We start from the raw sequence: 26898 nt of genomic DNA on the forward strand, positions 1-26898 counted from the left end.
CTTGGACAGGATGGGGGTGGGGTGCGGAGCAGGACCCGCTGAAATGGGGTAATGGGGAATCCTTGCGTGCCTGACTGGACTCTTTCTCCTCCTAGGAGTCCCTCTCCTCTGGCAGAGCTAATGCTGAGCGCTGCAATAACCCTGCAAAGCCCTAGGCCACACTTGGATTGATGGAATCGGGATTAAGAGGGGTTTGTTTGTCGTTCAGTTACGTTTGTGGAGAAAGGAACAACCCTACCCCCTTTGAGAAGTTTGGCTGCGGTGGGAACCGGGGCGGAGCCGGGCTGGGGGGCGGATTCGGCAGCAGCAACTCCCCGGACGCACGCAGGCCTCAGAGCCCCCCAGCTTCCGTGGCCCCTCGGCCCTGAAACTTGAAGCAGGGTAGGGGTCCAGCATGAAGCCCCCGGACCGTCCCACCCCTGGCCGCACTGACCGGATACTGGGGGTCATGGGGGGCATGCTGCGCGCATGCGCCGTACCCGGGCAGGAGGGGGTAAGGAAGAGGGACCGCGGGTGGGGTCCGGGGGGGGGGTCTTTGGAGTACTTTAGGAGAATTGCACTCCACGACTCAGTTTACCCGTAAACAAAAGTTATATGGAGCAGTCGCAAAGATCCGTAAATTCAGTTATGAGGGCCATATGCCAAGTTCTGGTTGACCCTTTCAGAATAACGTGCATTTTGACAGGAGGGAGAGAGGGAGGGGCGTGGGTCATGGCAGCCTAGGAAAAGGGTCCTTACTGTGACCCTGTCTCGGCAGCCCCCGGAGAGAGATCCCTTAGGGCCTGGGAGTACCAAGACAGAGAATGATTGTACCGAGGAGGATCAGACAGGGCAACGCGAACGTGAGGTCTTCGCCTGGGCTCCGCAGCCCGGTAAGAAGCTGGGCTTGGGTGGGGCACAGTTTGCCATTCTGCGCAAAGTGGTGACTTCAGATAGATTCTGTTCATATTAGCATAAAGGTTTGCACCTAATTTGCATGGGACCATTAAATCGCAGACACCACGCTTCTCTTCTAGCCCGATGTGTGTCCTCATTTCGGCGGGTCCCAAGCCCCCGAAGGCGGAGTGGAGTGTCCCCCGCGCCCCACCCCTGGCCCTGGGCCAGCTCAGGCGCCGGGACTTCGCCTTAATTGGTGATTAGTTTTAGCTGGAGCGCTGGGGCCTAGAGGAAAGATGGGTCGGGGGTAGAGGGCGGCACCTGGGTTGTGTTCCCTACAAAGTGTTCCCCATACACGCATGCCCTGCTTGGGGCGTGGGGTGGAGACAGCCAGAACCTCAGAACCTTTCACACAAACCAAGGCTCCATCCCGCGAGTTCTTCATCTCAGAGGCCAAGCGGCGAGCGAGGCAGACCCCACCTCCGGACTTCTCGCCCACCCAGCCCAGCGCCCCGCAGTCGCAGCTGGGATGCTAGAGAGAGTCCAGGCCTGGGAGGAGGGGCGGGGATCTGGGGAAGCGGACTGCGAGCGTGGAGGTGCCTGGGGGAGGGGGCAGGGGGAGCGCGGAGGGGCGGAGCCTGGCCGCAGAGGCCCCGCCCCGCGGCAGCACCGCGGCCCGGCCTGTTATTCCGCTCGCCGCTCGGCCCGGACCCGCGCGGCTCCAGTGGCTCCGGGAATCGGCCCCCGCACCTCCCTGCCCGGGCCTAGAGCCACCCCTAAGCCGAGGCCGGAGACTGGAGCGGCTGTCCCATCCCGGCCCGGCCTTCCCCATCACCCCTTCCTCTGGCTGGACATCTGGACCCTGGGCCCCGCACCGCCGGGGTTCCGGAAACCCTCCCCGCCCAAGTCCGCGGCCCAACCCCGCACGGCTCTCCTTCCAGACTCCCCTGCCTCGACTTCCGTCTACTCCTGGCCCCCGCCTCGCATCCCTTTCCTCCCCCCTTCCCAAGCCTGGACCCGGGAGGGAGGGAGGGGGGCGTGCGCCCTGCGCCCTCCCCGCCCCGCCCCCCGTGATTCCCCCTGCATGGCCGGCCCGGGTGGGGGGTGCGGGGGGCCCCGGGCGCCATGCGGGGGGGTCACAAAGGGGGTCGCTGTGCCTGTCCCCGTGTGATTCGAAAAGTGCTGGCAAAATGCGGCTGCTGCTTCTCCCGGGGGGGACGTGGTGAGTGCGAGGTCTGATGGGGGCAGCATTGAGTTGGGGGGCAGCCTGAGCAAGGGCTTAGGGCATCTGCTTACCCAAGCCTTAGGGCTTTAGGGCTGGAGTCTGTCTGTGTGTTTCTCAGAAAAGTGATTTAACAGAGAATTCCTAAGGTCCTTTCCACTTCTAGGTTTCTGCTGATTTAAGTTGAGGAAGGGTCAGAGGGCCCATTTCTTTGCTATAATCAGATAGCAAGGAGGGGAAATTCTCTTGTGATCGTCTTAGGCCCAGAACCTTGTACCTTCCCTCAGATCACTCTCGCTGAAAGTCTTCTGAAAAGGGAGCAGAGGAATGGTGGTGGGCTGGCGGTGGGGCGAGGGTATATCTACCTGTAAAGGGTTTTCTAAGAACTCAACTTGCAGCTCTTCCCAATTGCTGGCCATAGATACCCCCCTCCGCCCCCCCCCCACAGCTGTCCTCACTGCCCCCTGGGTTGGGTCTGTGCGCGTGCCCGGAGAGGTGGGCTGTCCAAACACAATATATATAGTAATTATTGGAGTGGGAGGAGAGGGGCCTGGGGGTGGCAGACAGCTACGTCGTTCTTTTGTTCTCACCCCTCTCTGGGAGAATGGTCTGTACCTATTGGAAGGGGGAGTGTGGTATGGAAGCAGATGGCTACCCCCAGTTTCCAGTGTCTGCCCAGATGGCTGCCCCCACCCCCATATCTGTGCTATGCTTAGGGTATGGGGAACCTCCACATGGAACTGGAGGAGCACAGGCCTGGAGCCAGGGGTTTACAGTCCTTCCTCCCCTTGCAAAGATTTCTATCCTGGCCAACTCAAATGAGGATGGCCAAAGAGACAGGGTCTGAACAGCATGGAGAGGACACCATGGGGGGGTCCTCTAGCACCCCAGAGCTGGTCCAGAGTCCATCGACTCCTGTCATTTTCCTCCCGTCAGAATCCTATTCTATTGCTGGCAGCGAGGGGAGCATGTCAGCATCTGCTGTCTCGGGGCTGGCTGCCCTGTCTGGCCCCAGCTCCGGCCTCAACTCTCATCCATGTTCTCCGATCCCCCCTGGACCAGTAACCGGCCTGAGGAGATGGTTGGATCATTCCAAACATTGTCTCAGTGTGGAAACTGAGGCAGAGAGTGATCAGACCGGACAATGTGAGGTGAGCAGGGAGTCCCACAGAAGGACGTCCATGAAGGACAGTGGGAAAGTGGGCAGGTTGGGGTCACTGGTCATTGGGGAACCCATCTACCGTCATGACCTCAGTCACTGGATCTCCGTCTGGCCTTGCTATCTCTCTGTCCAGAACTGGATGCTGGAGCCAACTTTAACCACAGGACAGGAGCTGCCAGAACTGACATTACTGACTACATTACTGGAGAGTCCTAGAGACAAGGCACAGGTGAAGAAATAGAACTGCGCATGTGACATGCACCCGTTTGGGCCAACCTTAGCTACAGATCAATTCCCAGGCTATATGAGATCATGTTTCAAAATCAGTCAGACAGGGACTAGAGGCATGGCTTACTGGTTAAGCACACTCGCTACTCCCCCAACTTGAGTTCCCAGCACCCATGTCACATGACTCACAATTACCTGTATGCCCAGCTCTAAAACACCTAGCACCCTCTTCTGGTCTCTGTGGGTACCTGGACACATGGCCCCCATAATGAAAAAATGATGATGGTGATGATAACTTCAATCCCAGCACTTTGGAGGCAGAGGCAGGTGGATGTCTGTAGGTTCAAGGCCAGTAAGTTCCAGGACAGCCAGAACTACATAGAGAGACCCTGTCTTAAAACAAACAAGTCTTTCTTTAAAAAAACAAAACAAAACCCACAAACAAACAAATAAAGAGAAGGTTCTTCTTACTAAAAGGTATTCCTTTGTTTGCCTACCTCTTCCAGCCAGCTGAAGAGGAAACTTTGTCTCAAGCTCCCAAGAATGAGGAAGAGCAGAAGAAGACAGCCCTGGAAAGGAGTCTGTAAGTTCACAGGGCACTGCGGTTGCTGAACTTCCCCGAGACCCCTCACATTTTTACTGCCCTCTGAGGTGGCTATGGTGATGCTCTTTTAGTGCAGGAAGAACGGGCTAAACTTCGCTGAAGCGAAGGCATCCTTGTACTCTCTAGGTTGGTCCTGAGCGAGCTGGTGGAAACGGAAAGACTGTATGTGGAGGACTTGGGACAGATTGTAGAGGTAGTTTTCGCTTCTTCTCCCCAGCCATGGCCCACTGACCCTTTCCGTCTGCCTGGGAATATTTTTAAGAGAGGTTGATCCTCTGGGTCACTTTACACATTCCCTCTACTTCTGGACTTTGTGCAGGGTCGACCCAAGGCTGAGTTTATGTAATCATAGTCCCGTCTCATCCTTCCCACAGGGTTACATGGTTACCATGGCTACTCAGGGGGTCCCTGAGAGTCTCCGAGGTCGTGACAGGATTGTGTTTGGGAACATTCAGCAGATCTATGAGTGGCACCGAGAGTGAGTGCTGGAGCCCTGAGTCAGGTTCTGGGGGAGGGCTCTCTCTGGTAGTCTGTCCTAGAGTCCATATTGGAACCATGGGTCCGCTGTGGTTCAAGGAGCCACTGGAGTTCTGTAGGGAGAGTGACCGGGGCGTGTAGCTGAAACTCTGGGATGTGTGGAGGTGAACGCTCTTAGGAGTGTTTGAGATGCTTCTCTCTCACAACTCTTCCAGCTATTTCCTGCAGGAGCTGCAGCAGTGTTTGAAAGATCCTGATTGGCTGGCTCAGCTGTTCATCAAACATGTGAGGCTGGGCCTTAACAGGGGAAGAAGGGCTTGGGATGAGTCCCGGCTCTGTGGAGATGGGTTCTCTTTTGTCACCATCCACCCCGCTTTCTTCAACATTATCCCTGCTAGGAGCGCCGACTGCATATGTATGTGGTGTACTGCCAGAATAAACCCAAGTCAGAACATGTGCTGTCAGAATTTGGGGACAGCTACTTTGAGGTCAGTGGCTGAGACGCCTTGAGGGAAAGGAGGACAGGCATGAACAGGCTTTTCAGGCTACATGACTGCCCTGTCCCTGTCCCTGTCCCTGTCCCCAGGAGCTCAGGCAGCAGCTAGGACACCGATTGCAGCTCAATGACCTGCTCATTAAACCAGTGCAGCGAATCATGAAATACCAGTTGCTGCTGAAGGTCAGGACCACCCTTTTCCCTGCGGACACAGCTGGCTGGGGACAGGCATCTCCTCAGTCATCTTTAGGGTCTAAGGGCTCTCCAGAGCTTTCTTCTTTCTGTCGTAGGATTTTCTAAAGTATTACAGAAGAGCTGGGATGGATACCGAGGAGCTGGAGGTGAGGTTCCCCAGGACCCGTAATCTGCCTCACCCTTTTCATCATCTGGGTACCACAGTCTCCAGGTGGCTTAGGGATGTCTGGTTTTTAGGGAGAGGCCCCTGGGGTGGTGATGTGTGGAGAGGCTCTCTCAAAAGGAGCTTCTCTGCCAGTAATGAATCCCTTCTTCACCTGTATCCTAGCAAGCTGTGGAGGTCATGTGCTTTGTACCCAAGCGATGCAATGATATGATGTCCCTAGGGAGACTTCGGGGATTTGAGGTATGGGACTGGGGCGGGACGCAGCAGTGAACTGTTCTTGTGCTCAGGTCTTATACTCTGGGTTCTTATGAGTAATCACCTCCTTGGGCGTGCTGGGGTGGAGGAGGGGAGGGGAGAAACTGATGCTCTTTTCAAAGTCTGGTTGCGCCTTCTCAGAGGCCATGTCTTTCGGTTCCAGGGAAAACTGACTGCTCAGGGGAAGCTCTTGGGCCAGGACACATTCTTAGTTACAGAGCCTGAAGCCGGGGGTCTGCTTTCTTCCCGGGGTCGGGAGAGGCGTGTCTTCCTGTTCGAGCAAATCGTCATCTTCAGTGAGGCCCTGGGAGGAGGTCGAGGTGGCACGCAGCCTGGCTACGTGTACAAGAACAGCATCAAGGTGGGGCGGGGCATATGGAGGGAGCCAACCCAATGGGGCGGGGCATATGGAGGGAGCCAACCCAATGGGGCGGGGCATATGGAGGGAGCCAACCCAATGGGGCGGGGCATATGGAGGGGCGGACCGATGGGGCGGGGCATATGGAGGGAGCCAGGCTCTCAGGACTGGCGAAAGGGCTTGCAGAATCTGAGAGCTGGCTCTGATTGCCAATCCAGGTGAGCTGCCTAGGGCTGGAGGGGAATCTCCAAGGAAACCCTTGCCGGTTTGCGCTGACCTCTAGAGGGCCAGAAGGTGGGATCCAGCGCTACATTCTGCAGGCTTCAGACCCTGCGGTCAGTCAAGCCTGGATCAAGCAAGTGGCCCAGATCCTGGAAAGCCAGCGTGACTTTCTCAACGGTGAAGCTCTCATCCTATCTCTACAGAGGCCCTCAAAGCTATCTGACCTCCTGAACCCCTTCCCCAGACACCCAGTCTCCAGCCCTTTGTACACCCTTTGAACCTCTCCATTGTACACCCACCCAGAACCCTCTAAAAAGTTCCAAGCACCTTACATTGGCCAAATTAGGAGAGCCAGAAATGGGGAGAAGGGAAGGCAGGGAACGTGGTCGGTCTCTTCCGTAATACAACTCTATTCCTTCCCTTGGCCTAGCATTACAGTCACCCATTGAATACCAGAGACGGGAGAGCCAGACCAACAGCCTGGGGCGCCCAGGAGGGCCTGGGGTAGGGAGCCCTGGGAGAATGCGGCCTGGAGACCTGGCCCAGGTCAGCATGCACACACCCATCAATGGCTCTCTCCCGTCCCTGCTACTTCTGCCCAGAGCGGAGGTGCCCAGACTGCCGTTGCCCCTGGAGACACAGGTATGAGGAGTAGTTTCCTCCTAGGGCAGGAAGGGAAGGGCCTTTGTCCCCACACCACCCCATCTCCCTTTTCCACCACTATCCTTTTGTGTGACTTTCCTAATTTTCGTCCTTACTTTCTTCTCTTTCGTCCTGGGGCAAGAGGAGGGGACCTGACCAGGGCCTTTAACTGGAGAGAGGAATTAGGGAAGACTGGTAGCCTTAGCCGATCCTCTGACTTGAATCTTTCTTCAGGTTCTCAGTGACACCCCCCGGGCTCCTCATGACTCTCCAGCCCTTCCCACTGTGAACACTCCTCCCTGTCAGGCCAGGCTCGCCAAGCTAGATGAAGATGAGTTGTAACCCCCGAAAGCCTCGGAGTGCTATTGGCTCAGGCGTGATTCCTCGATGAATTTGGGGAGAATCCTGGCACCGTGCCAGAATACATTCTTCCTGGTGTATGGAGAACGGGAGAGACTGGGAGAGGAGATCAACATGGAAGACAGGACCTAGACCTGAAAAGACTCTTTTCTGCCCGAGGAACACAGGATCTGTCAGCTCCACTCCCTGCATGCACCACAACCCCTCAAATGGAGGATATGTATGGGCTTGGAGGGAGGGCGAGGGCAGGGACCAGATAGAAATTACTGGCTTGGGTTGTGATTTTGTTTTCAAGTTTTCCTGTGAATAAAAGTTTTGCTATATCACTGAGGTTGCTGTCTTGGGAGGGAGATGGCTGCCGTGGGAATGGGTTGGTAAGGTGGGGTAAAAGGGGACTGACTACTGGTTGAGCAGTGGTGGCGCACACTCGGGAGGCAGAGGCAGGTGGATCTCTGAGTTCGAGGCCAGCCTGATCTACAGAGTGAGACCCTCCCTCAAACACAATAGAATGAGAATGTTTGAAGATGAGAGACCTATCTTTGTCCCTCACCCTTAATCGATTGCAGCATCTCTCAGTCCAGATCCCTCCCCTTCCTGCCCTAGGAGGAAACTACTCCTCATACCTGTGTCTCCAGGGGCAACGGCAGTCTGGGCACCTCCGCTCTGGGCAGAAGTAGCAGGGAAGGGAGAGAGTCATTGATGGGTGTGTGCATGCTGATCTGGGGCCGCATTCTCCCAGGGCTCCCTACCCCAGGCCCTCCTGGGCACCCCAGGCTGTTGGTCTGGCTCTCCCGTCTCTGGTATTCAATGGGTGACTGTGATGGCTTAGGGAAAACACTAGTGTTATCTTTGAGTATTCTCCCCTTTATTCAAGCTTTCTAAGTTCTAGCTCTATCCTTTGGTTCAAACTCCACCAGAAGGTTTGCTATACTGTGACATCCCAACATCTAGATCTAAAAGCACAAAACACCCCGGGTACCTTTCGTCTGAGGTGTCCATGTTCTGCTGAAGAGAGGCTGGAGCCGCTCTGGAGTCTTCTTTGCCATCTTGAGGGAAAGGGGTAAGGTTTGCATGCGCACGCGGCACGCTGCCTAGGAAAGGATTCTTTAATCCCAGAGCTAAGGTGGGGAGCTGAAGATGTCTTCGCCCCTCCCAGCTTCTGGCACAGTCTCTGGAACACGGATAGCCAAGCATGCAGAGACCCAGCGCACTGCCTCTGGGTCCCTATGTATCTGTGTGTCCACCGTGTCTGTCAGTCCCTTGGGCTCAGTCACGTGCACTGGGGCTTCCTCAGCACACAATAGACTACTGGGGTGGGGGTGGGGTGGGGAGATGTGGGAGCCTCCCTATGGGCCCTGGGTCTCCATGGCTGACAATGAGGGGAGGGACTTTAAGGGGGGGAACAGGACATGAGGCCCAGATAAGATTTCTGGGGAACAATAGGAGGAATTGAAGAGGAGAGGCCCACCCTCTCTGGACCCCACCCTGGGCTTTGGGGTCAGGGACTGGGGGAGCCACAGAGTGATGGGGGTGTGCCAAAGTATCTTTGAATGGATGCAGACAAACAGCAGAATCCTGGGGCTCAGAACCTTTGTGTCTTTTCAGGGACCACAGGGGCGTATGAGGTGTGTGGACTGACCCTTTGTGCCCCTGGGGCAGCCAGACCCACCAGTGCCAGTGGTAACAGGGTAGCCAAGACAGCAATGGGCAGCACTGGCATGCCCTTAGTTTAAACACACCTACTTCGAGACTAAAACTGGATGTAAGGAACAGTATTACAGGGCTTGGGCTCCTAACAAATAAAATAAAAATGTCTTTGTTAGTTCAATATTTCCTCTACAGCAGGACCAGCCACCCCTAGTAGAGGGCAGAGTGGTTCTCTGTCCCTGTTCCTGCTCACCATTTATACTAGCTTATAAAACAGGAAAGCCTCTTAGACTTTTCTTGGGACAAGCCTGGCACATGAGGGAGGGGATTTGAATCCCAACTGACTGTGAGCTCTGTGTTCCAGTGGTGGTGGGGGTGGGGGGAAGGATGCAGAGGCTCAGGGGAAGACCTGTGACCCAAAGGAACCAGCTCTGTCTTTGCTCAAAGTGCAAATGAAGGAAAAAACGCCTCCCCACCCCTCATAAATCAGTGAGGGTCACTGGAAGTGACAGTAGGTCTCTTATCTCCCTAGGGTTCCTCAACACCCTCACAGCAGGCCCCCAGGCACTCAGGCAGTCAGAGCTAGTCTGAGGAAACGCCTAACACAGGGACTTTTTCCACCCAAGCCTGACCCAAGGAGGTACTCCAGAGAGTACTCCCTACAGGTCCGGATTGGACCCTGCTTTATAGAGGCGGGCTCAGGGCTGCCGAAGGGGCAGCGGGTATTTAAGACCAGGAGATGCTGCAGGGGGCCAAGGACAAAATGAGTGGGCCATTTGCCTCTGGGACTTGCTCAGATCCGGAAGACTCTTCGGATCTTAAGTCTCCACTGAGCTCAAGGTTCAGGGAACCTCTCACCCACGCTCGGTTCCAGGAGCTCTTCGGGGGCGCAGAGCAAGAGCCGGAGCTACCAACCGAGCCAACCGAGCCCTGCTTACCCTGGCTGTGCAGGCTGCGGAGGAGGCGAGCCAGCGCCTGTTCTGGGCCGGGGGCGTGGCGCGTGCTGCTGGCAAGGCTGCCCCCGCTGCGTTGGCTGCCCCAATACCGCTGGCGAGCCTGGCTGCTCGGAGATGCCGTGGCTGGAATAACAGTGGGCGTTGTGCACGTACCCCAGGGTAAGAGTCCCCAACTCCAGCATATTGGAATTCCAAGTTATGGGGGTGCTTCCAGGGAGCTGAGCAGTGAGGGCGGTGGACTCCAGTCCCTGCAGGGGGCAGGATCAGAGAGGGCAGAACTTGAAGTTTTGGAGGACTGTGGGACTCCAGCATAATTCCCCACCCCCATCCCCCCTCATCTGTGCAACCCTGTGAGACATATTGGACTCTGTTCCGCCTCAGAGAATTGGAGAGAGGCACAAAACCTGCCACCCAGGACGTGGGCAAGGATCTGTGACCTTGTCAGCCTCACGACCTCCCACTAAGGCCCATTAACCTCTCGGTTCCCTCGAGTGTCATAATTTATCATACCCGGTGCTAGCCCAAGAGTGTGTGTGTGTGTGTGTGGGGGAGGCAGGATCTGGAGGTTGGGTAGCCCCGCCCCCACCCCACTCCCACCCCATCCCAGCCCGTTTCCTTCTACTTCTCCCTCAGGCATGGCTTTTGCCCTCCTGACCTCGGTGCCCCCGGTGTTTGGACTCTACACTTCTTTCTTTCCTGTTCTCATCTACAGTTTGCTGGGCACTGGGAGACACCTGTCCACTGGTAAGTGGCCAGACTGCCCACGACTTCTTTTCTCTTTGGGATGAAAATCGGCAGGGGCTTGAGGCATTTTTTCGTCCCTTGAGATAGGGTCTCACTGTATATAGTCTTTGCTAGTCTGAAGCTCCCCACGGACCAGGTACGGTCTCAGACAGAGATCCACTTGCCTCCGCCGCCTGCGGGCTGGGATTAAAAGCGTGTGGGCCAAACACACCTTGGCCAGGCTGATACTTGGGCGCTTTGGGGCTGTGTTCCCCTATGTCCCCTTCCCTCCCCTACTTGCCATCTCTCTTGGGATCCCCAACCCATTTCCACCTTTGCACAGAACTCCGTGGCCTCCCCAGGCTCGATGGAGTGGGTATAGAGGTAGCAGTTTACAAGGATCTCCTTGTCCCCTGTGACATTTGGTTAAAAGGAACAACTTGAAGGGACCTTGACCTTGAAGGAAAGAGGTGCACAGTCGGCCCACGGTCCAGTGAGAGTGTGTGGAGGGCACTGTTTTGCCAGTGGGGACACTCTTTTTCTCCTTGCCCACCGGTTCCGTGTGGGTGCACTATTTTCCCCCCACCGGTTCCTGGCTGCTGCACCAGCTCGTGACCCCAGTCTTCTAAGAGAGAGGATGGGACGCACCCGAAGCTGTGGGAGTCCGGGCTGTTGCTCTGCCCCAGGCTGCACGACTGGCAGTCTCTCCATTTGGCCCGTGGCTGCAGGAACCTTCGCAGTACTCAGTCTAATGACCGGCTCTGTTGTCGAGAGGGTGGTGCCCGAACCCCTCGCGGGGAATCTCAGTGGGTTCGAAAGGGAGCAATTGGAAGCTCGGCGAGTTGGGGCGGCAGCTGCTGTGGCCTTCGGGAGTGGGGCACTGATGGTAAGGGAGGACCCGACCCTGTGAGGACCCTAGGACTCTGGTCCACCGAAAAGGACCAGAACAATTGGGCCAGAGGATGGAGGGGAGGGTAAGAACACCCCTGAACTGGGGTGGCAGATGTGCCGTGGGAAGCTGGAAGCTCCCGTCCGACCCCACCTCCTCCCATCACCGTCTCTACAGCTGGCGATGTTCGTGCTACAGCTTGGTGTCCTGTCCACCTTTTTATCCGAGCCTGTGGTCAAGGCGCTGACCAGCGGGGCCGCGCTGCACGTGTTGGTGTCCCAGCTGCCAAGTCTCTTGGGATTGTCTCTCCCACGCCAGATCGGCTGCTTTTCTCTCTTCAAGGTGGGGGTGGGAGAAGAGGTTTCTAGAAATCACGGGAAAGGGGTGACTGGATAGGCACGGAGGGTGGAGGGTTAGGATAGGCTACAAGGAAGGAATGCAAGGAACTTTGGCGCTGCGGGAGGGCGTAGAAGCCTTGATGGCCGCTGGAGAGAGTTTTGCCCCGGGCTAGTGGGTTGGTGCTGAGTCTCTCAGGGTCAGTTGACGGTGGCACCTGGCCTTTGCTCACTGTCCCTGCCCGCAGACACTGGCGGCGGTGCTCAGCGCACTGTCCCAGAGCAGTCCTGCAGAACTGACCATCTCGGCGCTCAGCCTGGCGTTGCTAGTGCCGGTCAAGGAACTAAACGTGCGATTCCGGGACAGGCTACCCACCCCGATCCCGGGAGAAGTTGCCATGGTGAGGGCCGCTCTAGATCCCTGGCCCCCGGATCCTCCCCATCCAGTGGGATCTGGAGGCTGCCGCCCCCTTGTGGAATGCTCAGGAGTTACAAGCAAGAGGTCCCAGTGACGCGTGCTTTTCCAAGCGGGTTTTTCCTGAGCAATTGTCACATCCGAAGCCCCCACCTACACTGTCCCACTTCCCAAGTTGAGCGCCAGGCCTCTTTGCTCCTCTCCTTCCTCCCCACTGCACGTTTTCTCTCCTCAGGGGCTCTCACCGTAATTCCTTTCGCTGCCCGTCTAGATAACTCCTCCTGTGTAAATGAGTGGAAATGTGGGGATGTGCTCAGACCGAGTCCCGCCCCTCCACTTAGAACGGCTCACGAGGCTCAAGTGTGTCTTTTGTGTCCATCAACCCCAAAGGGCCTCCTCTTAGGTCCTTTGTTTATCTCTCCAGGCAAACACTGCCTCTTCCCCCACTGTAGGTGAGTTAGTCTGTGGCTTCAGCAGCTGCTGCTACACTCTTGAAATGCCGCCCCCCCCCCCCACTGGAATTCTCTTTCATGTCAAATCTTTTTTTTTTTTTTTTTTTTTTTTTTTTTGGTATTTTCGAGACAGGGTTTCTCTGTGTAGCCCTGGCTGTCCTGGAACCCACTCTGTAAACCAGGCTGGCCTCGAACTCAGAAATCCGCCTGCCTCTGCCTCCCAGAGTGCTGGGATTAAAGGCATGCGCCACCACTACCAAGGCCCTAGCTCTTTCTAGGGTCCAATGTGTTGTTGTCTTCAGGTGCTTCTGGCGACAGTTGTTTGTTTCACCTCTTCCCTGGACACAAGATACAATGTCCAGGTAGTAGGACTACTGCCCGGAGGGTAAGAGAAAGACTTCTCCAACCTCTCCTAGATACTCCTCCCTTGCCCTGCCCCTGCCTACTTCCTGTCTGCTCTGTTCCCTGTAGCACTAGACTGACCCATCCTTACCGAGGCTTTCTCCTTCTGCAGATTTCCCCAGCCCCTCCTCCCCGCGCTGGATGAGCTACCCAGCATACTGGCCGATTCAGTGTCCATCTCATTGGTTACTTTCGCTGTGTCCACCTCTCTGGCCTCCATCTATGCAGACAAGTACAGCTACACGATTGACCCCAACCAGGTATGACTTGACTGCGACTGTCATCCCTTCTCAGAGTTAACCCGTTAGCCTCACTCCCCCGTGCCTGTGCCTTCCCCATCTTCGTTCCCCTGCGTCCTTCTAGGAACTCCTGGCCCACGGCGTGTCCAACCTCATTTCCTCTCTCTTCTCCTGCTTTCCCAACTCCGCCACACTGGCTACAACCAGCTTATTAGTGGACGCTGGTGGGAATACACAGGTAAGAGGGTATCCTTGGGTAAGGAGAAAGGATGAGACGTTCAGCGGGGTGGCAAAAGAGAGTGGGGGAACAGGTGGATACCCCAACAGCATCTATGTATCTGAGGATGGGAATGGGAGAAGGGATGTGGAGAGGAGGCTTAGACAATTAAGAAACCCCACGAGGATGGCCACAAGCACTGACAAAAGCTACTATGTGATTACAAATAAAAACAGTAACATCTGGATGTTGTATTACATACCCAGAGTTCTGGAACTAGGAAGGCTGATGGAACAGAGGGGTATCTGTGGCTCAAGGCAGGCTGGGGCACACAGAGACTGTCGAAACGGGACTGCCGAGCTGTGGAGATAGCCCAGTGGTTAGAGCACAAGCATGAGCTCAGAGGTTCAGTCCTCCAGCTCCACGGGTGTGGTGACCTATCTTGAAGCCAGGGGTGGGGGTAGGGTGCCCTGGAGCAAGGCCTGTAGCAGTCAGCTCTGGGTTCAACTGAGAGACCCTGTCTCAATGAATAAGGTGGGTGGTGATAGAAGAAGTGTCCCAGGGTCAGATTCTACAAGAAGTGGGACACAGGTGTGTTGTCCTGGAATACACCCCCCCACACACACACACACCTATAGAATGTAGGAGATAGCTGGGCAGTGGTGGCACAGTCTTTAATCCCAGTACTTGGGAGGCAGAGGCAGGCGGATTTCTGAGTCTGAGGCCAGCCTGGCCTTCAGAGTGAGTTCCAGGACAGCCAGGGCTACACAGAGAAACCTTGTCTCACCTCCCCCTTCCCAAAATGTAGGAGATAAAAAAAATCCTGATGTTTCTCATAGAACAAAAACAAACAAACAAAAAAACACAAAACAAAAAGACAAACGCACAAAACAAAAAACGGGGCTGGAGAGATGGCTCAGCGGTTATAAGAACTGACTGCTTTTCCAGAGGTCCTGAGTTCAATTCCCAGCAAGCACATGGTGGCTCACAACCATCTGTAATGGGATCCGATGCCCTTCTCTGGTGTGTCTGAAGACAGCTACAGTGTATTCACATACATAAAATAAATAAATATTTAAAAAAAAAACAAAAATCAACCATCTAACCAAACAACAACAACAATGGAAAGAACTATTACACAGCACTCCTACCCTTATACGTTTTGTTTCCCCCATTTTGTTGGTATCACAGGCAGACAGCCAGCCTGCTTCTCAGAGGACCTTGGTAGATGGAGGAGGTGGGCTGAACTGCACACATCTGGGAGGGATTGGCAATTGATGGGCATTTAATGGGGGAGCGGCTAAGTGTGGCCAGCAGAACATCAAGAGTGGGGTGAGAAGTGCATATTTCTGTGTGGAAGGAACCTTGAGAAGAAGGGGACTTTTCTGGGGAAGAGGGAGAGTTTTGAAGAAAATGAGACAGGCTGGCCAGGGAGAGCAGGAGAGCAGTGCCCACGCGGGTGGGGATGGGGGAGAGTCTCAGTCTCTCTCTCTCTGTTTCTCTCTCTCCTTTTTACGATTTATTTATTATATGTGAGTACACTGTAGCTGTCTTCAGACACTCCAGAAGAGGGCGTCAGATTTCATTACCGATGGTTGTGAGCCACCATGTGGTTTCTGGGATTTGAACTCAGGACCTTTGGAAGAGCAGTCGGTTCTCTCTCTCTCTCTCTCTCTCTCTCTCTCTCTCTCTCTCTCTCTCTCTCTCTCTCTCTCTCTCTCTCTCTCTGGTTTTTCGAGACAGGGTTTCTCTATGTAGCCCTGGGTGTCCTGGAACTCACTCTGTAGACCAGGCTGGCCTCGAACTCAGAAATCCGCCTGCCTCTGCCTCCCAGAGTGCTGGGATTACAGGCGTGCGCCACCACTGCCTGGGCCAGTCAGTGTCAGTCACCGCGGCACCATCTGTCTCCCTCTCTTGTCTGTCTTTCCTTCCCTGTAGCTGGCAGGCCTCTTCTCCTGCGTGGTGGTCCTGGCAGTGTTGCTGTGGCTGGGACCCTTCTTCTACTACCTGCCCAAGGTAGGGAGAAGAGGCGCTTGCTCGCTGTGTGCTTGAGTGGAACTGGCCGGGTTCCAGAACCTTCGTTCTGACAAAGGCCTGCCTATCTTCTCTGTCTCTAGGCTGTCCTGGCTTGCATCAACATCTCCAGCATGCGCCAGATGTTCTTCCAGATGCAAGAGCTTCCACAGCTATGGCACATCAGCCGTGTGGACTTTGTGAGAAACGGCACTAGGCCAGGTTGCCCCGCCCCCCAAGCACCCGCTGGTTCTGACATGGACCAAAGCTGACCATCCTAAGTTCTTTAATCTCCAACCTACAGATCTTATACATACAGCAGGGAAAAGGAGAGGGTGGGGTGTGAGTTCACCGTGCCCGAGTGCTTGTTTGGAGGTATTTTGGGGTGGTTCTGAAGACTGAACCCAGAACCTCATAAATTCTAGGAGAGTTGCCTACTACCATTGAATCCCGATTCCTACTTGCTCGGGGTCTGACGTTATAGTTGGTGTGTGTGCTTAAGTGAACTCTTCCGCCCACCACACTTCCTTTCTCCTGGGTCATCCTTGCACATATTTGTCCTTGAACCATATTTGTCCTCTTTCTGGGGAATCCACCCATACCCATGTCCCTCAGGCTGTGTGGATGGTCACGTGGGTGGCTGTCGTGACCCTGAACGTGGACCTGGGCCTGGCTGTGGGTGTGGTCGTCTCTATGATGACAGTGATCTACCGAACTCAGAGGTGAGCACAGAGATGGGGCATCACTGAAATGAGGGAAGGGGCACAGATACCCTGGGGGACTACAGCCAGGCCAGGGGTGACTGCAAGGGCTCTGACTCCAGCTTCTTCCCTAGGGTGCAGTGCCTGGCGCTTGGATTGGCCGAGGGGACAGAGCTCTACAGGCCCATCAGAGAGAGCCCTAAGGTGGGTGGGCGGTAGCCTAGGAAGGCAGGACTGATCGGACCAGGCTGTTTCTGACAGTCTGACCCCTTAGCTCCTCCAGGCTCCAGGTCTGTGTATCCTGAGCTATCCAACACCTCTCTACTTTGCAACCCGTGGGCAGTTCCACCGCCTCCTGGAGCGGCATCTGGGGCTTGGGAAAAGAACCAAGGTGAGGATTTTGGTGGAGGAGGAGCGTGGACCGTCTGGGATCGGGAGGCCAGTGGGTTCTGAGGACGGCGTCTGTGTGATCTTACTGTCTTTCTCTATTTCCAGACAGGCAGCGCCCGTGACAAAGGTGAGGTGGGCTGACAGAGAGGGAGAGTTGGTCATGAATCACGGGGTCGGCTGGCATATCTGCTTCTTCTCACCTTAGGTGCTGAGCCCGTCAGAGTGGCGATCCTAGACTTCAGTGGAATCCCTTTTGCAGATGCTGCAGGGGCCAGGGAAGTGGTCCAGGTGAGGGAGTGGCCAAGCTCAGGAAAAGCTCCCACTCATCCCTCCTGAACCCTCGATTTGGGTTTAACCCCTGTTTGATCCCTGCAGCTCACCAGGCGGTGTCAGGAAGATGGAATCTGCCTTCTCCTGGCTCAGTGTAATGGTTCGTGGAGCGAAGGCTGGGAGGTGGGGGGACTGACTGGATTTGGAGGCCTCAGCGCCTGACACTTTTCCCACACAGCCGTGGTGCTCGAGACCTTGACCCGGGCGGGACTGCTGGATAGCATGACTCCAGAACAACTCTTCGTGAGTGTCCAGGATGCAGCTGCGCATGCGCTGGAGAGGCTGGTAAGGGGGAGGAGCTTTACTAGTGGGGGCCAGGAGATGCTGGGTTAGGGTTCTGAATAGATGAGGACGGGGGTGGGGGGTGGGGGGTGAGAGGGATTCCGAGAAGGGACTGAGGAAGATCAAGGGGGCAGTAGGGAGAAGCTGCCTAGTAGATTGGAGGGTAGGGGCCGGCATGAGGGTCGGGGGGCGGGGGCAGAGGCAGGAGGATTTCTGTGAGTCTGAGGCCAGCCTGGTCTAGGACGGTCAGAGCTATATAGAGAGACCCTACCCCTAGCTCAAAAACCAAAGCAACCAATCCGTCAAACAAACAAACAAGCAAACAAACACCCCAGCCAAGTTCAAGAGTCTGGGGTGGAGAACTGAACTAATGTTTCCAAAGGGGTGATGTATTCCCAGACCACTGGTGGGTCTCAGGGACTGTGGTACCTAATATTCCTGAACTGTCCACGTTTCTTCTCCAGAAACCTACTGGCCCACAGATTTGCACGGTGTGGGTCTGACCACAGTCACTTAGAGTGCGAGAAGCCCCGACAGTATGTGTGTGAGGAAGGCGGTCCTAGCTCCCTCCTAATGCAACCAATAAAACGAAGCTGAGAATCCCCGAAGCCTGTGACGCGGGTCTAGGCGGCTAATGTGGAGCTCTCCAATGCCCCCAAGTCGTGCCACACCCAAAGTACCACAGAGACACGAGTAAAAATGGCTTTCACCGTGTGTTCACCAGCCCCACAGAACTACAGTCACAGTGCTTTCTGTTGGAGCCGGTACCCACGGTGCTGGATCCGGAGCTGGGGTGGGGTGCGTGTCCCTGGGGTTGCAGATTGGGAGTTTCCCTGCCCACCTCAGGAGGGTCTTAGAGTCCTTCTGGGCTCTTTGGCACTTGGAAAGTGAACCTCCCCAATTCCTGCCCCATAGGAATGGGGTCGGGGGAGGACTTGGCACTGGCTGTGGGGGAGGGTTTGGCTCCATCAGGCCCCTCTGGTCACTCACAGAAAGGAAGGGTGTCACCAGGACAAGCCCCTGTTAGGAATCAGATTGGTGGAGAGGGTCGGGAAGCCCATTAGTGTTCATCAGTGGTGCTCAGGGATTGGGGACAGGGGTGGTTGCTGGAAATTCCTGGTAGGAACACGGAGGCAGGCCCAGCCTGACGATGTGAAGGCCCAAATCAGACGTCACTCGGCGGTCATGCACTGTAGCCGGTGCTTGAAGAAGAGCAGGCGATGCTTGGCCACCTGACTTTGGTCCTGTGATCCCGGGTAACGGTAACGGGCATAAGTCTCGGCCCCTGGATCCTTTGATGTCCACGGTAGCTTCACCTTCGACGCATGATCCACAACAACATCAGAGCACGAGCCAACACGGAGGGAACCAAGTCCATCCAGGAAGAATTCTGGGTTGAGGGGGCGTGGGGAAGAGCAATGGTTAAATCTCCCGCCCGAGGGGAGAGAAGGCCGATTCCTACGCTGAATTGAAAATACGGGGCTTGGAGGTCAGCTAAACAAAAACTAGGTTGCCAACCAAACTTCAGCTTCTTTCTCTCTGGTTTACTCTTGTGTGGAGCTCATTTCAATAAATACCAGCTCACTCCCTCTGAGTGGGGTCTGAACCTGGGGAAGCAGCTGGCAGTAAGGTAACCTTTGCAGTGGAGGGGAAGTTCATGGCTGCCCAGCACCTGCGCTGTGTGAGGTGTAAGTGGGATGTCGGGCAGAAGAAAGTGGAGGTTTCAGGCGCGGACCTTGGTCAACCTCTCTAAACTGCTCTAGCGCCCGTGCAGAGGGTGGTGGGAAGGTTCAGGAGGCAGCGTTGCGCCCCGCCCGGAGCTGCGTCTGGGCCTTCCCATTCCTACGCCCTGCCAGGAGGGGGGCGCCACTCACCCAGATGTGCCACCCGGTTGAGGCGTGGGTCAAAGCCCACCTGGCGCACTTTGTCTGTGCGCGCCAGGAAGAAGTTGACCACGCCGTCGGTGACCACGCAGCTTGGGAAGCCAACGAGCTCGTGGTGGAAGCCCTGCTTTTGCCGGAGGCAGTTCCCAAGGCCTGGGGCGCCCGGCTCCACACTCAGCAGCTGCCGGTAGGTGGTAGCGTAGCCCGAGATCTCCCGCACGGCGCCCCCTACCTGTGGGGGACGAGAGGAGGCTCCAGCTAAGACCAGGTCCCCGAGAGTAGGACCTCCCCGCGCCCCTGCCCCACCCTCGCCCTATCGCACCACACAGGGCCCCCACCACCCCCCAGACTTGCTTCACCCTTGGACGTTCCCCAATCACATCTCCCACCCAACACCCGGCTCTCCTCCCCTACCAGGTCCAGGGGCGTCCTCTCTAGCACGTCCACAAGCTTCTGCAGCCGCGTGCGCGCCGTGAAGACAAAGTCATCGTCTACCCACAGCACGTATTTGGTGGTTACTTGGGACACCGCCAGGTTCCGACCTGCGAACCAACCCTAGGAGAGTTGTATGTGGTTGGGGTGTCTGTAGGAACAGGAAAACCCTGACACCTTTTTCCCTTCCCCTGCCTGAAAACAGCCCATGTCCTGCTCTAGACTTTTGAGAGCGTTCTGATAACCGGAAACGAGGTTTTAAAAACCACAGAAGGTCCCACCCCTCTTCCTAGACATTTTGAGTCCTTTGGGGAAGGACTTGTATTTCATCCATCCATCCATCCATCCACCCATCCATCCATTGTATTGCTATAGGTATTAAGCACCATTTCTTTTTTCTTTTTCTTTCTTTCTTTCTTTCTTTCTTTCTTTTTTTTTTTTTTTTTGGTTTTTTGAGACAGTGTTTCTCTGTGTAGGAACTCACTCTGTAGACCAGGTTGGCCTCGAACTCAGAAATCCGCCTGCCTCTGCCCCCCAAGTGCTAGCATTAAAGCCGTGCACCGCCATCGCCCGGCAAACACCATTTCAAGAATGCATAACGAATAAGATAGGCCGGATTCCTGATCCAGGAGCCCTTGTTACAGGCACACATTTGTTTGAGGCACGTGGGCTTTTTACCAGTACCCTGGAATCTGCAGACTGAGGCACGCCCCCTTCCCAGAGTCCTCTGGCGCCCCCCCCCCCCCCCAGCTATGCGGGCAGCGCACCTTGCCGAAGGGCATGAAATAGTGCTCCACGTAGGGGTCGCTAATGCGCTCCGGCTTGTCGCTGTCGTCAGCGATGACTATGGTGACCGTAGGGTAAAAGCGTCGGATGCTGGCAATGAGTGCCCGTAGCCGCTCGTAACGAAGAAAGGTCTTGGTGGCGATGGTAACCAGCGCACTGATGTTGTACTGGGCTGAAAACAAGATGCCGGGGCCAGTGTGAGGGGGCGCGGGCGGGGAGGAGAACGGGAAAGAGAAATGGGAAAGCAGCCCCACCCCTCCCCCCAGGGCCAACCCCCTCTTCACTTCCCTAATCCCAGGAGCCTCAGCCTCACCTCCTTGGGATAGGGGTGGTGGTGGGTACAGCCGGGGGTTGGGAGGATGTCTTATGCGGATAGTGAAGGCAACTTCATGTCCCTTGGTGGAGAACCGGACTGGGAAGAAAGGACGTGGAATTGGGCCCTTGAGGCTAGAAGAGCATTCATTCTCCTTTCAGCGGGGCCAATATTTAAACTCCTAATCTGTGTCCTGCCTTTCCAGACCTTGGTGGGCAAGAACATACAGTTCGGACTCCTGTGGAACTTGCATGTTGTTTTGTGGTGTTGGGAAGTGAACTTAGCCTAGCACGTGCTTGGCAAGCACTCTACCACCCAGGTGTACTCCCAGCACTATGGTCTTGGACCTCGGCCTCTGCCTATTGAACGTGATTACATGTGTCACCATCTACAGGTGTCTCCCAAGGAGACATCATGTCGGGGCCCCACCTATGCAGTGCTGGGAACTGAACCCATGGTCTTGTGCCTGCTAGGTGAGCGCGCTAACCATTGAGCCACAGCTCCTGCCCAGAAATCTAACAGCTTAGGAGGTGGAACAAAGACAAGGAGATTCTCTACCCCGCCCCCAATGCCCCTTTGGTTTCATGAGGCTGGGTCTTGCTTTTCTTTTTTTCTTTCTTTTTTTTCTCGAGACAGGGTTTCTCTGTATAGCCCTGGCTGTCCTGGAACTCACTCTGTACACCAGGCTGGCCTCGAACTCAGAAATCTGCCTGCCTCTGCCTCCCAGAGTGCTGGGATTACAGGCATGCGCCACCATCACCTGGCAAAAGCTAACTTTTTTTAAAAAGTTAATCTTCACTGAGTATTTACTACATGCCATACACACACACACACACACACACACACACACACACACACATGACAGCATCTTGCTATGTAGCCTAAGCTACCCTTGAGCTTTCCCTCCTCCTGCTACAGCTTCCCAAGTACATAGATTACATGGATCACTGGACTTGCTCTGTGCTGCACAGATTTAACTTTTTCTGTAACTTGAGTGTGGCGGCATACACCCGTGATCCTGGCACTTGGGAGGCAGAGACAGGAGGAGCAGGAGTCAAGCTCAGCTGAGTAGCGAGTTCGAGGTCAGCCAGCGCTAAATAAATGAGATGGTTTAAAAAAACAAAACAAAAAACAACAAAAATTTGAAAATGTGTTCTAAAGAGATGAAGCCATTTAATCCTCATGGTAACCTCATTCAATAAACTCCTACTACGGGAAACAGAGCTCAGGTGCAGAGAAGTGAACTGTCCGTATTCCACAACGGCGGCAACGCTTAGGCTGAGTCAAGAAGAGAAGTCTAGTGTTACAGTTACTGGTATTAAATAAAAAACAGAGGCAAGGAACATTGTCTCGAGCAGACAGGAGACATTCGAGCCCAGATGCAAACATCAAGAGGGAGCCAGCCGTGAAAAAAAAAATCTTGGGCAAGAACATTCCTGAAAAAGGCAGATGCAAAGGCCCTGAAGGTAGGAGCAGGCTCAGGAAAGGGAGTTTAGGCAGAAAGGAGGAGGGGAGGAGGGGAGCTGGACACAGTAAGTGTTGGACAAGAAACAGCCAGGAACAGGTTACTTCCTGGAGCCCTGATGATGGACAGAAGTGGGAACGGGCTCTCCAGCTCTGGTTTCTCCCTGGCCTGTTTTGGCCCCAGATAAACAAAGGCTCCTCTGACTCCTGGCCCTGCTGGCCGGCTTGCAACATTCATTGTGTGTCTAGGCTGTTCTGGCCATTGCCCGAGGGCCTCCCACGCTCTGTCTTTTGCTCTTCTGGTTCATTCTGTTCTTTCAGCCTGTCCCTACCCCTCCGGGCCTCCCACCTGTGTCTGCTGTGTTAGCCTGGTAGCTCCGGCTGCTGTAAGTCACCAGTTGCAGCTGCCGGTTGAGTTTATCCAGAACCGGGCTGGCAAGGGTGAGATCCGGCTGCCCCTCTCCGGTGAGAGTCACCCCTGTTACTTCCCCTGCCACGTCCCAGGTGCCTAGGGAAGCGGTCAGGTTCACCTGGCAGAGGGTAGAGACAGCAGGGTTAGAGCCCTGGCTCACAGCTTGCCTTTATGACCCTCGCATCCCTCGTGTGGATCTATCTGTATCCTCAGAGAATTCTTTACTGTTTTCTCTCACCTGATATATCTCCTGAACAGAAGCTTCCTGCAGACTTAGCCCTGAGAGAAAGAACGGGGAAGCTGGAATTACACAGACAGTCTTGAATTCTTCCTCATTTTCTCTCCCCATCTCACCTCGCACCATACAGAACTTTATGTCGGACTCTCCCTTGGAGGCCGCACGAGGGCTGTGCATGAGCCACAGAACTCAAGGGACTGCTTTTTCACTCCTTCCCATCACAAGGACATTTCTTCCATGGCTTGTCCTGACTCACTAGCTATCAGAAAAGGGACTGTCCTCATGAGCCTCCCAGGTATCCCTGCAATTCCTGACAACTTTAGAGAGCCTCTGCATCTCCCTCCGGCCACCCAAACCCGCTTTGTCAGACTCCACCTGCCAGCCTGTAGCTCTGTGCCACCCTCAGGGCCTGACTAACCCCCTGAGACCTTCCTTCTTTACCTGGTACCAGAATGCTCCTGAGGGGCTGCACCTCCACACCCTGCAGGGGATACTGTAAGGGGGAGTTGGCAGGGGCTATCAGCAGCTGGTCAGCCGGGGACCGGCTCCTGTAGTGCAGAGGTGACAAAGGAGTCAGCAGGAGAAGAGCTCTTCCTTCCAACGGGGTCACTATGACACCACCGGCCTCCCTGGGAAGAGCTGGATCCTCCTTTCCCACTGGTACCTTGCAAGGAAGGCCTGGTATTCCTGCTCCCTGGCGACCGAGACAGCCCTCAGCTCCTCAGCGGCAAAGGCTTTAGTGAGGTCAATCGCCCGAGCCTGTCTCAGGAACGGCAAAGCAAAGCGCCCTCCTCTGGACTCACAACTGCAATTGTTCTGAGCCAGCAGCCTAAAGGGAGGAGACGCGGCTTCAGAGTCCAGGTACCGAAGCTCCATTTACCTCACAAAACGCATAGCACCCTCACTTTGATCCCTCAACTCTGTCCTCAGACGAGACATCTTATCCCTTACATCAGAGCTTTACAGGGATGCGGAGGAGGGCCAATCACTGGGCTGTCTATGTAGCCGCCATCCAGGAACCCTTCTGGAATTCAAGTCTAAATCAAGGCAGCAGGCAGTCTCCGGGTGCTCTTTTGCCTGTACATCCTCCCACACTCCAGTGGCGGCGGCAAGGTTGAGGATAGATTTGCCTGCCCCCTGCCTCCTCCCAATTCAAGCCTCGGTAGCCCTCTCCACCTCCCTGATAACTGCACCCAACCAGTCAGCAGAAAGCAGCGTCCGAGTCTAGCACTGGGGGAAACAAAAGCTTCCCGGCCACCCCTCCAGCACGCTCCGCGCTGTCGCCACCACGCCGCGGTGCGCACTCACCCCACCACTTGCTCCTTGATCCTGATCGGGATGTGTGCGTAGCGAGGCTCAGGGGCAAGGTCTAGCTGATCGAGCCTCGGGGGACCTTGTGGGGGCGACCACAATGCCAGAGGGTTCGGGAGACTTGGCGCGTCTCGGGTGCTGGCGTACAGGAGACCCAGCGAGGCGCAGGCGAGCAGCAAGACTAGCGCATAGAGGGCCCGGCGGTCCAGCCGCATCCTGAGATGGGGGAGGGTGAGAGGTGACCAGGCGCTGAGGATAGGTGAGGGCTGGGACTTTGGACCCCGCCGCCTCCGAGGCTCGCGCAGGTACCCAAGGACATCCATCTCCGCTCGGCACGGCGCGCACCCCTTCCCTCATGCTCACGCCAAAGGTCTCCCGGCCTCCTTTCTTCCGCCTCTCTCTCGCCTCTGGGCTTCCGCATACACCCAAAGCTTGGCGTGGTGACATGCAGTATCTTGGGTGCACAGCCCTCGGGGACCCCACCCCCACCCCACTGGCAGCAGCCGGGCCAGGGTGCTGCGGAGGGGCGGCTGTACTGCACCTGGCCGGTCAGGAAAGGCACGGTGTCGCGCCCGGGCTCGCGGGTGCCCGGCCTCGGTGACCCTCGGGTGGCCTCGGCGCGCCACGGGCACGATGTGCGGGGCCGGGAGGACGCCGCTCCTGCCCACACCTCGGCCGCCGGGCGCGCCAGCGCACTGACCTGTCTAACGTTCTAAGGCCGCGGCAGGATCGCGGTCCGGGCAGTGCCCGGTTCTCCGCCCCGGCCGGGGGGTCCTCATGAGGCCGGCGACGGCCTGATGCGGGAGCTGGGCGGGAGCCCGACAGTGTCGGGGATCCGACTCCTCCCGCCTGCGGACTCCGGGGCTTTGTAGACCGCAGCGCGGGGGTGGTTCTGAACGTTTCCTGCCGGGGTGAACTGAGTCGTAAATCCGCCGCGCCCCAGCCTCAGCCCCGGCGACAAAGCCGGGGAGCCCTGACACCGCGTCGCGCTCGCAGGCAGCCCAGGGCTGAGGCCTCCGCCCGGCTCTTACACCGCAGCGCAGCGCCGCTCCGGGGCTGGCTGCCGCACAGGCTCGGGCTCTGAGCGGGGATGGCGAGCGCCGCGGCGCCTTCTGGCGGACGCGGAGAAGATTGCTCAGGCGAGGACCCCTCCCGGGAAGGTCCCCTTCTTCACATCCCCTTGGGCCCTAAACCGCGGTGTCTCAGAAACCAGTTCCCGGCCCCCGCCATTTCCCCATTCGTTCCCAGTGTAGCCCCAGGAAGTGTGCGGTCTAACCTCATTTCAAGGAACACTTGGATGGGAGGGGGAATGAAAGAAATAAAACCAGCCAGCCAGCCCTGGAGATAAACACTGCCTAACGAGCAACAAAGACAGCCGGCTCCCTCTGACCCTTGACTCCGAATTCCAGCAATCAACTGAGGCAAGCCGTTAATCTATGGTCTACTTCCCCTAACTGCTTCTTGGTACAGATTTGAAGAGGAACCGCAGAAAGTGGCCAGCTGGGCAGTGCTGTAGGCCACAGGTGGCTTGATTTCTGACACTAACCAGAGTTAAAGTCCTGTGGTTCTCAGAAGGATCAAAATTGAATAGAAAAACAGGTAGAACATGGTGAAAAATGTGTCGGGGGGGGGGGGGAAGATAGGCAGCCGTGAACAGACTGTGTGTGTCTGCTGGGGAAAAGAGGGGAACCCAGAAGTTTCAGATCAAATGCTAAAAGTAGAATTACAAAAACTTTAAAATAAATCAAGGAATTTATTTTTTGTAACCCCGTAAACACCTTGCCCAAGGACAGATACTACCTGAGTCGCCAGAGGCTGTTATCCTTAACAGATAGCAAGTCTCCAGCTTTCCTAATCAAGTTTGGTTGACCCAACTGCACCCGATCACAGGGAGGAAAGAGTTATGTAGACAGGAAGTATGTCAGGATGTATGCTTGCTTCCATCTGACCACGGCATATAGTGCACAGCCTTGTGGGTTAGCCTTTATAATTACCTGGCCAATGTAGTTGGTGGTCACTTTCTAGGAACCCTGGAATGGACTGGCCAGAGTCCATCATCCTGGCCAGTATTTGAAGCAGTATTAAAGCCTGCTTCAAATTTGGCTCAAAAATTGCGACAGTCATCTTATTCTTGACTGGTAGAATCAAAACAGACATGGTGCATGCCTGTAATCTTAACACTGTGGAGTTGGGAGCTGGAGAGTTAGCAGGTTTGAGTTTGGTCTGGGCAATGTAAGGGAGGCCCTGTCAGCCAACAGTTGGCTTAGTGGTTAAGAGCCTTTCCCTCCTTCTAGAAGACTCAAGTTTGATTGGAAGCACCCATGTTGGGTGGCTCACAATTGCACACGAGGAGACTTGGTACCCTCTTCTGGCCTCCCTAGGCACACACACACACACACACACACACACACACACTCATGCAGACACACACATACACAGGTGTTGAAAATTAACCTCAGTGATAGAATGTTATTTTGAGATTTTTCATATATTGTTTCCCTGCACATGAATATATCTTGTGAAACACACACGCACACACACACACATCTTCTTTGTACACATGCATACACGTGTCTATGTGTCAGAATAGTTTGTTAGGATGTGGTGGTTTGGGGATGGAGAGGCTTCCTAATCAGCTAAGCTATTTGAACACTTGGTCTCCAGGTGATGTCACTGTTTGGGGAGGAGGCACAACCTTGCTGGAGGAAGCGCTTCCTTAGGGGTGGGCCAGCACTTGAGAGGCAGAGGCAGGCGGGATTCCTGAGTTCGAGGCCAGCCTGGTCTACAGAGTGAGTTCCAGGATAG

The 26898-nt window shown here is 55.6% G+C and overlaps 3 protein-coding genes across 15 annotated transcripts; 2 read left to right on the forward strand and 1 right to left on the reverse strand.

Annotated features, from left to right (window-relative positions):
* The first annotated feature begins 54 nt into the window (after positions 1–54).
* Positions 55–7586, forward strand: Arhgef25 (Rho guanine nucleotide exchange factor 25). Of its 6 annotated transcripts, none has more exons than XM_052165266.1 (16): positions 55–191; positions 758–872; positions 3035–3249; positions 3394–3489; positions 3995–4071; positions 4219–4285; positions 4467–4570; positions 4785–4854; positions 4968–5057; positions 5156–5248; positions 5356–5406; positions 5589–5666; positions 5845–6042; positions 6258–6438; positions 6692–6903; positions 7138–7586. In XM_052165266.1, exons 1-16 carry the CDS (start codon positions 171–173, stop codon positions 7243–7245), a joined length of 1776 nt encoding a protein of 591 aa, XP_052021226.1. In that variant the 5' UTR covers positions 55–170; the 3' UTR covers positions 7246–7586. The 6 variants fall into 6 exon arrangements, with proteins under 6 accessions (XP_052021226.1, XP_052021225.1, XP_052021229.1 ...); XM_052165265.1 differs by lacking the exon at positions 55–191 and adding an exon at positions 276–493; XM_052165269.1 differs by lacking the exon at positions 55–191 and adding an exon at positions 276–493 and having other exon boundaries at positions 3161–3249.
* Positions 7587–9649: 2063 nt separating this feature from the next.
* LOC127670494 (solute carrier family 26 member 10) lies at positions 9650–17854 on the forward strand. The gene is made up of 17 exons (XM_052165001.1): positions 9650–10025; positions 10500–10610; positions 11318–11475; positions 11656–11820; positions 12062–12214; positions 12983–13065; positions 13195–13342; positions 13446–13559; positions 15477–15554; positions 15656–15751; positions 16167–16273; positions 16387–16456; positions 16527–16644; positions 16845–16930; positions 17018–17072; positions 17151–17257; positions 17719–17854. The coding sequence occupies exons 1-17, from the start codon at positions 9650–9652 to the stop codon at positions 17755–17757; spliced, it is 2064 nt and encodes a 687-aa protein (XP_052020961.1). The 3' UTR covers positions 17758–17854.
* A 100-nt stretch (positions 17855–17954) lies between these two features.
* B4galnt1 (beta-1,4-N-acetyl-galactosaminyltransferase 1) lies at positions 17955–24956 on the reverse strand. Of its 8 annotated transcripts, none has more exons than XM_052164995.1 (11): positions 24794–24956; positions 24091–24309; positions 23447–23611; positions 23224–23330; positions 22783–22823; positions 22482–22662; positions 20669–20767; positions 20337–20527; positions 19552–19692; positions 19129–19369; positions 17955–18644 (listed from the first exon to the last, which is right to left on the reverse strand). In XM_052164995.1, the coding sequence occupies exons 2-11, from the start codon at positions 24306–24308 to the stop codon at positions 18427–18429; spliced, it is 1602 nt and encodes a 533-aa protein (XP_052020955.1). In that variant the 5' UTR covers position 24309; positions 24794–24956; the 3' UTR covers positions 17955–18426. The 8 variants fall into 8 exon arrangements, with proteins under 8 accessions (XP_052020955.1, XP_052020957.1, XP_052020956.1 ...); XM_052164997.1 differs by lacking the exon at positions 24794–24956 and adding an exon at positions 24635–24775; XM_052164996.1 differs by lacking the exon at positions 24794–24956 and adding an exon at positions 24457–24624.
* Between the last annotated feature and the right edge of the window lie 1942 nt (positions 24957–26898).

This window comes from Apodemus sylvaticus, chromosome 20 (assembly GCF_947179515.1).
Source record: "Apodemus sylvaticus chromosome 20, mApoSyl1.1, whole genome shotgun sequence".
In the NCBI taxonomy this organism is placed as follows: domain Eukaryota; kingdom Metazoa; phylum Chordata; class Mammalia; order Rodentia; family Muridae; genus Apodemus; species Apodemus sylvaticus.

What these genes read in the sequence shown, in the direction of transcription:
- Arhgef25 (XM_052165265.1), top strand. Translation starts at nt 395, where the DNA reads ATGAAGCCCCCGGACCGTCCCACCCCTGGCCGCACTGACCGGATACTG. An exon ending in CGCCTGGGCTCCGCAGCCCG is followed by an intron (nt 873 to 3,034) that starts GTAAGAAGCTGG and finishes TCCTCCCGTCAG; the next exon opens with AATCCTATTCTATTGCTGGC. An exon ending in CGTTGCCCCTGGAGACACAG is followed by an intron (nt 6,904 to 7,137) that starts GTATGAGGAGTA and finishes ATCTTTCTTCAG; the next exon opens with GTTCTCAGTGACACCCCCCG.
- LOC127670494 (XM_052165001.1), top strand. Translation starts at nt 9,650, where the DNA reads ATGCTGCAGGGGGCCAAGGACAAAATGAGTGGGCCATTTGCCTCTGGG. An exon ending in TCCCGGGAGAAGTTGCCATG is followed by an intron (nt 12,215 to 12,982) that starts GTGAGGGCCGCT and finishes TGTTGTCTTCAG; the next exon opens with GTGCTTCTGGCGACAGTTGT. An exon ending in CGCATGCGCTGGAGAGGCTG is followed by an intron (nt 17,258 to 17,718) that starts GTAAGGGGGAGG and finishes TTTCTTCTCCAG; the next exon opens with AAACCTACTGGCCCACAGAT.
- B4galnt1 (XM_052164993.1), bottom strand. Translation starts at nt 24,416, where the DNA reads ATGGATGTCCTTGGGTACCTGCGCGAGCCTCGGAGGCGGCGGGGTCCA. An exon ending in GGCTAACACAGCAGACACAG is followed by an intron (nt 20,768 to 22,481) that starts GTGGGAGGCCCG and finishes CTTTCTTCCCAG; the next exon opens with TCCGGTTCTCCACCAAGGGA. An exon ending in ATTTCATGCCCTTCGGCAAG is followed by an intron (nt 19,693 to 20,336) that starts GTGCGCTGCCCG and finishes CAACTCTCCTAG; the next exon opens with GGTTGGTTCGCAGGTCGGAA.